The following is a 7,819-nucleotide window of genomic DNA, read 5'->3' as shown; positions in this document are numbered from 1 at the left end:
TTCTAAGCAAACTTTCAGTGCAGTTAATGGAAAGCGTTTGAGAAGAAACTGGCTTACACGAACAAAAGTTTCTGAAATATTTTATTGCTCTCAATTTCACGTAATTCACGCAATTCATGCACAAACAACAGTTTCTTACAGCATCGCAGCGTGGTTTGCCTTGTAGAGTGTAGGATTTGCATGTAGCTTAGGTCAAATTCCCGATAAGATCGCCAGCTTTTATTTTTCTCAGTGCTCTTGAGGATACAGTAAAGTGCACATTTGTTACCTCGCAATGTCCTTTGTACAATGGAAGGTATGCCATTGTTAGACATCCTACAGAATTTTCTCGTGAAATCACCATGCAAATCAATAACTCGGTATTACACAATGTAGGTGGTAAACACTCACTTACTTTCTGTTGAACTGATTAGGATCTATCTTGCTCTCTTTAGATGGGGATTTCGTTCCTCTCTACTATAACCCTTTAAAATAAGGCAATTGTAATGCATTATTTAATACAGATGCTATCTAGCAGAAAATTTAAGACATTCAATCGAGTAAGTTCCAACTTTGGCCATGGATCAAACCTCTCCGAAATAGCTCCTGTCCCCGCCGAGGCACGCACTAGGTTTGTTGCCATGTTAACCTATCAAGGATATAGTAAATCCAATAATTTAACGGAACAACCCTCCTCTACCAATCACTCTACTTATTGATTAACCTGCAAACGACGTTAGAAATGTTGAACGTTGGCCTTCCGGCCGTTGGCGTTTTTATTTGCTCGCGCTCGGTTGGTAAGAGGTCATTTTTGCGCATGCTATTGAAAAAGAAGTGAAAATATACGAGGGCGTCTGAACTGCGTGTGAAGAAACCGACTGTTGAATGCCCGGAGTATCGTTTTATGGAATTTTAGAAGACGAAAAGAAAAGGCCTGAGCGGCTCGCTGTTATTCGTATAGCCTCCATGGGTATTGGTAATTTTTTTTCCAACAGTCTTATGGGCGAATGGAAGACGCTTCGATGGAAGTCCCATATTTTCACTAAGTGAATGCAGCATCCCTGAAAATGTAAATTTTAACTCTGTGACAAGGTTGCAAAAAGTGCTTTAGAATGATCAAAAAAGATTTTTAAAAAAAGATATAAAATCATGAACCATATAAGTTTCAAGCTTTTAAAGTTTTGGGTTGCTATGCAGGGGTTGGAGTTGTGTGCTCTAAGAGGGATATGTTTGCTGTGCGATTCAATTATTGATTCAACTCTCGAGCTCTAGGAGACTTGAATATGAAAAATAAAATAAAATAAATCTAGAAAGGAATTAATTGATACTCAGCTTTAGTTATTCATGCATGCTCAACATTAAAGTAATAACTGCATTGAAACAATTGCATGGCAAATGACCAAGCACATGCGGCTGCAGAAGAGAGCAAAATGTGTGCTTGAGGAAAAAAAGGTACAAACAAATGTGGTGTAGCAAGCGAGTGTTCGCACAAAATGGGAAGTCTTCGGCAATGTTTGAAGGAAATGCATCTTCTGGTTCTATGACTCCTTTTTTTTATAATTTATAGAGATCTTTGCAATCTGAACAAAAAGAAACGATTCCACAATTTCATGTCCTTAAAGAAATAAATTCCACTTGAAAACGTAGAGGAGCTTGCGAAGTTAATGCAAACAAAAATAACCTGCGCGTTTGTAACATTGTCAGAATTTGAAAATTGATGTCAATCACTTAAGTGGCCTGCGGGAGAGGACACGTTTAAGCAGGTGTTTTCAATGTCGCTTAATTGGAGATTCTGACCTTAACACTCAATTAACTGATAGGTTTGAAGTTGGACTCAGATAAATTGTTTCAGAATGAAAACTTTAAAAAAGCTAAAAAATAGATCATCTTACCAACAAGAGGCATTTTTCTCACAAGTAGAGTTAACAAATGTGAGAATGATATACACAGTAAATGAAATGGTGACAATGGAACCCACTGGAATCTCGGAAAAATCCGAGCTCCAGATGGGATTTGAACCCGCGACCCTCCGAGATCTAGTCGGATGCTCTAACCACTGAGCTACTGGAGACTCTATGGTGAGCAAGGTCAAAATAAGGGTCTTTGACTCGAGCTGCATCACGCAGCTACAGAGTCAAATAACGGCAGCATAGCTCATAACTGCATCACGCAGTCACATTAAAGGATATCTACGATGCGGCCAACCAACCACCCAAGTGCGCAAATGAGTTTCCAGTGGGTTCCATTGTCACCATTTCATTTACTAAGTAGAGTTAAGTACTACATTGATGTAAAAAAAAAAAAAAACACTCTCATGAACATGATGAGAATCACTTACATGTTCAAAATATGTCGTTGAACATTTTCTTTTTTGGACTGACGTCAACCAGGATCTATTTTATTTTGGAGAGGAGCTCGAGGGTTTTGAAATTGTTGGATTGTTTTGGTTCTAAACAGTATTTCGTACTTATTTTAAAGAATTGACAGAAAGAAAAAATGATTAACTTAAATCTAACATTCTTAGCATTTATTTGTAATAAAAAGAAAATAATTTGAGTTTAACATATTGGCTACCCCGCAAATAGCTACAAAGCTAGTCTAGAAGGGGCAAATCAAGAGCGATGACACATTGCAGTATAACGAGAGAAGAAAATGATAGTTACACAGAAAGTACAGATAATAACTAAAACAACCCGTGTTCTTATGACGTCATGCAAGAGCGGAAGGCACATCCCCCGCCCCCAGTCGAGACGATTACAGAAATAAATCTAAACTTCCGCCTCTTCTAATAAACAAAGTTTTGTTATTGGTCTTTTGAATTCTCCACTTCCAGTTCGGACAGTAACTGCACGGACTCTTCCATCTTGCCCAGGATGAGTAGACACGACCTGCCCAGCGGCCAAATGCCACGTGGCTGATTCGGTTCAGATACAAGTCTCCCACTTTCAGATTCCGTCTGTTCTCTTTCCGCTTCTTTCTCTCTGTCAGGCTAGTAAGATACTCCTTGGTGAAACGTCTCCAGAAGAAATTTGCTATGGCTTGGTACTGTCGCCACGGCTTTGTGGAGTTAACCTCTCTATCCGTAACAACGGCATCTTCATAACTCGGATTTGCACACAGAAGCAATAGGTGGTTTGGTGTGAGTGCTTCAACATCTCCTGCATCAGAGGATACATGAGTGATTGGTCGACTGTTGTGAATTCCCTCTGTCTCAACTAGAGAGCTCCGCATTGCTTCTTTAGGGACGACTGTATCTTTCAGCACCGCTTTCAGCGCTTTCTTCGCGTACTGTACGAGTCTTTCCCACGCACCACCAAAGTGTGGAGCACTCGGTGGCTGAAAGTTCCAATCAATCTCTTTTGGTGCACAAAAGTTCTGTACTCTCTGCTCATCCAATTGCTTGAGACGTTTCCGCAACTCGTTGTTGGCTCCAACAAAGTTTGTACCATTATCATTGAACATTCTTTGAGGTCGTCCACGTCGTGCTATGAATGTTTTCAATGCCATAATGAAATGATCTTTTGAAAGATCATCCACCAGCTCAAGACTCTTGTACTCATGCAAACAAACAAACAGCCATAAACTTTTACCTCATTACGCTTCTCCTTAACTAGCATTGGTCCAAAAATGTCAACTCCAGTGTTCCTGAATACCATCCCTACTTCAAGTCTACATTCAGGTAGGTTTCCCATTTTCTGCTCGAGGGGCTTCACTGTCCGGCGGTCTTAATTGCACTTAAACTTTGCACTACGGACTGCCTGTCCACCATGAATGATCTAATAGTCTTGTCTAATTTGATACAACAGGTACTCTGTCGGCGGATGGTAGTAAGAACGATGCATTTCACCAATGAGTAGCTGTGCAAGCTCATGACGAGTTCTTTAAAAACCTTTTCACATATGCAACAATAATTCTCATTTTCTCCAGTGATGATTATCTCTTCCAGCCCAACAAGACTTCAGACTCGTGCAATACTCCAACCCATATTGCTTTTCTTTCACTCTCTTCAACTTCTTTCTGAAGTACCTCAATCTTACTGTCTAGCCAAACTTCAACTGGCATGTATAGAAACTCAGGTCCACGATAGAGCGGTGACTCATGTTGAGCTGAGCTGGGCGTAGTCCTCGGGTGATGTCATCAGCAGGATGTCATCAGCAGGGTTGCACTCTGTCCAGTAAACCGTGCCCGCCCTCAGTGTGGACTCCAGCTCACTCATAATTGTGTGAATCTCAGACACCCGGTTTCCCACGAACGCTTTGTAATTGGAACTGGCCTGGCCTATCCAATGTAGAACTGTAGTAGAATCACTCCAGAAGGTTATCTTCTCTATCTTCATCGTCAACTCCGTTGCTAGAGTCTCAGCTAGGCGTACTCCTTAGAGCGCTCCCATGACCTCGAGCCTACAGATCGACTGAGTCTTCAGGGGTGCGACTCGTCCTTTCACAGCTACCAGTCTACATTCCAGGGTGGTATCTTCAAACTCTCGCCTCAAATAAGCGCATGCACCATAGGCATCCTGACTAGAAGTGCAAAACACGTGTAAAGAGGTTTCTCTCACAGCTTTCATTTGACCGAGGAAGACTCTGGGAATCTTGATCTCATCAAGTGCTGCTGCTTCACTGTGCCACTCACGCCATTCTCGAAGATCAGCTTCTCTCAAGTCGTCATCCCAGCTGTATTTCATGTGATTTAAATTCTGCAAGATTATCTTACTTTTAATTGTAAAAGGGAGCACGAGCCCTCGAGGATCCCAAACTGAGAACGCTTGGCAAAGTATTTTTCTCCTCGTAGTACCAGCTTCTCCACTTAACCCAGTAAACATCAACATATCTTTCTCAGCATCCCATATGATACCTAAAGCTCTGTCTGTCGGCAGCTTATTTTCACTGAACTCAAGGAATCGTGGAGATCTGTCCTGTTTTGGGATAGTTTGTAAGACTTCTGAGTGACTTGTCATCCAATTGTGAAGGCGGAACCCCCCTCGACGCAGCAACTCAGTCATTTGCTTTCGCATTTCAATCGCTTCTTCTCGCGAGTTCGTAGACGGCAGGCCATCATCCATGTAGAAATGCTTGTAAACGGCTTTTACACCAAAGGGAAGATCTCCTCCATTCTCATCTGCATTGCGCCTCATTGTGTAGCTCACACTGGATGGCACTGAAACTTCTCCAAACACTGTTCGTTCGAACTGGTACACGCTCGGTTGCTCTTCTGCTGATTCTCTCCATAAGAATCTCATCGACGGTTTATCACAATCTGGTAGGCGAAGCATATGTCCGCAGCCATGGCAACTCTTCCCTCACAGAATCTGAGCATAACTCCAAACAAGGAGGACAAAAGGTTTGGCCCAATGAAGATCTTATCATTCAGGCCCATCAATTTCGCTGATGCATCATACACTCTTCTAAGACGATCTGGTTTCTTGGGGTTGATGACATACCGATGTGGTAAGTACCAAATGACTTTGCTTTCGCTTTCTACCTCAGCTTCGCTAAGTTTCTTCACGTAGCCCTTCTCAACATCATCCTTGATGGCATATTTCTGCTTCATCTCTGGGTTATTCTCAAATTTCTTCTCCAAGGACTTTAACCGTCGCTCAGCCATATCATAGTTGTTCGGTAGAATTGGATGCTCCTCTCTCCACAACAGTCCAGACACGTATGTATCTTCTCCCTCCGCTCCATGAGAGCAAGTGCTCGCTTGTCCTCGATTGAACGGGTTGGATTTGCTGCCTTCACCACTCCCACGCTTTTAATTTCTGACTGAGCAACGACCAGCCGTCTTAAATCTTCATCCTCATCTCCACATCTTTCATACACTTTGAATGCGTTGTAAGGCGATGACTTTTTCTGGTCACCTGGCAACTAGTTTGTTACTCACCAGCCAAGTGGGGTCTCAACACCATAGGGTACTCTATCGTCGACTGAATACTCTCAGGGCTTCACAATTCTTTTAGGTAGAATTAGGCTTGACTTGTTAGTTCCAGTTATAAACTGCACTGGGCCCAAATCGGTGTCAGCAATATTGAAGTCCTTCAGGTGGCTGTACTGGTGCTTGATTGTTGACCACTTCAGCCTCTGATCGGGACCAGTTAGGTTTGGCACTGTCGTCACGTCTCGTAATTGGTACCTGATTTCCTCTTTCCCAACTCGAGCAACATGACACTTCTTGATATGCTGAGAAGTGAATACGTTCTGAGAATTGGCGCCTTGAATTTCAAGATCCATCTCCTTGCCTTTCAGTCCCAATGTCACCTCCAAGTTCTCGACCATAAGGGTAGTATTACAACCCGAGTCACGCAGGGCCATTACTCGCTGTTCACCGTTCTCCCCAAACACAACCACCGTTAATACTTCAACGAAAGCACGACCACCAGCGTCACAACCTGAGCAAACAGAATAACTATACTTCTGATGCACCTCTTGCATCTGGCTTGAGGTAACTTCACTGTCCTGAGAAGTAGTCACTGAAGATTTCGCACTGTCTGACATTCTCGCTGATTCATGTTTTGCTCTTCCCCGTTAAATAATCTTCAAGTCAACCTCATGAAGAAGTGTGTACTGACGCATTGCATAACCGTCAACCTTACATCTGTCTCTACTACGACATTTTCGCAGACGATGGCCTGGTGATAAACAGGATAGACAAAGCTTGTGCTCATCCACAAGCTTTTCCCTCTTGCTCCCGGACATTCGTTCGAACACTTTGCACTCTTGTAACCTATGGTTAGTTGACTTGTGAACTGGGCATCTCACTCCTACACTACTGGTGCAGTGACATGCTGGTGACAGTTTTCTCCCGTCATTCCAACAAACAATCCAGGCACAAAATTATCACTATTCTTTCGGATACCCACTTTGACTGAGACTGGTCGTCTCGACTCTTTCTTCTCAACCATCCATCGCTGTTTCGACTCAATTATTTTTGCCTCCTTCTCCAATCACTCCGCAAATGACTCCCATGTTGACATTTGTGGCTTCCCTTCCACAAACTCAACCCATCTACTACAAAGGCGTACAAGGAGTTTGGCAACATAAATTTCAGGAATTTGTGACTTCAGCTCATGGATGAATCGATGCTCCTTGTATATACCAATCAACTCCGAGACTATCTCTTGATGCTGTCTGATCTGCCCACTCCTCCCTTTCACTATCGCTGGGAATTTTTGAACACGTTTGCAGCTTTGAGACTTTAACTGCAGTTAGAGTTTGTGGTCATGTTAAGTGAGACTTTACAGTGTAGGATGCCTTGGCAATTTTTCCTGGACTAGTGCAGGCCTGAATGATAGTTTGCTTTTGATCAACAATTAGAGTGAACCCACAGTGTGGCGTGGGGTGGTGATTGGCAGTTGTCTGACCAAAGAACAGGGGTGGGGAGGGTAGCTTCTTTTTACTTTGTGACAGCAGCAGAATTGGCTTGTTTTCACAATTTCCGCAGGCACCTTTTGACAAATCCAGTTAGATCATAGTTAATAGAGTGGACTGGTTTGGAAGCTCGGCAAACATCAGAGGAGCAAACAAAGATACCAAGATTTAGGTTGGAAAGTCCACGACCGTGCACAATCTTTTGTTTTGCGCTCATACACTATGCATTAATTACGTAACCAACACGTTTCTATTGGCTAGTTCCTCAGTACGGAGTAAACAACTATTGTGTGTTGTGCACGGTCAAGGCCAAAAAAGAGAACAAAAACCTACAACAAAGAAATTTGTCGGGTTTGATAACCATTTCCCTCTATTTACTATGGTTAGATATATATAGATATTAGATATATATAGATATATATTTACCCTCGGATTTATAGAGTAGCTTGGTGTAGCTAATTTCTCCGAGCATTTAC

The 7,819-nt window shown here is 42.5% G+C and overlaps 2 protein-coding genes across 2 annotated transcripts; both read right to left on the bottom strand.

The window, feature by feature from the left end:
- Positions 1-2,733: 2,733 nt before the first annotated feature.
- Positions 2,734-3,486, bottom strand: LOC137968420 (uncharacterized). Its single transcript, XM_068815001.1, has one exon. The coding sequence runs from the start codon at positions 3,484-3,486 to the stop codon at positions 2,734-2,736; it is 753 nt and encodes a 250-aa protein (XP_068671102.1).
- Positions 3,487-4,354: 868 nt separating this feature from the next.
- LOC137968419 (uncharacterized) lies at positions 4,355-5,218 on the bottom strand. Its single transcript, XM_068815000.1, has one exon. It carries the CDS (start codon positions 5,216-5,218, stop codon positions 4,355-4,357), a length of 864 nt encoding a protein of 287 aa, XP_068671101.1.
- Between the last annotated feature and the right edge of the window lie 2,601 nt (positions 5,219-7,819).

Source organism: Montipora foliosa, chromosome 8, assembly GCF_036669935.1.
Source record: "Montipora foliosa isolate CH-2021 chromosome 8, ASM3666993v2, whole genome shotgun sequence".
NCBI lineage: Eukaryota > Metazoa > Cnidaria > Anthozoa > Scleractinia > Acroporidae > Montipora > Montipora foliosa.
Note: the sequence above shows the minus strand (reverse complement) of the source record. Positions and strands in the feature narration are given on the sequence as shown.

What these genes read in the sequence shown, in the direction of transcription:
- LOC137968420 (XM_068815001.1), bottom strand. Translation starts at nt 3,486, where the DNA reads ATGGCATTGAAAACATTCATAGCACGACGTGGACGACCTCAAAGAATG.
- LOC137968419 (XM_068815000.1), bottom strand. Translation starts at nt 5,218, where the DNA reads ATGAGATTCTTATGGAGAGAATCAGCAGAAGAGCAACCGAGCGTGTAC.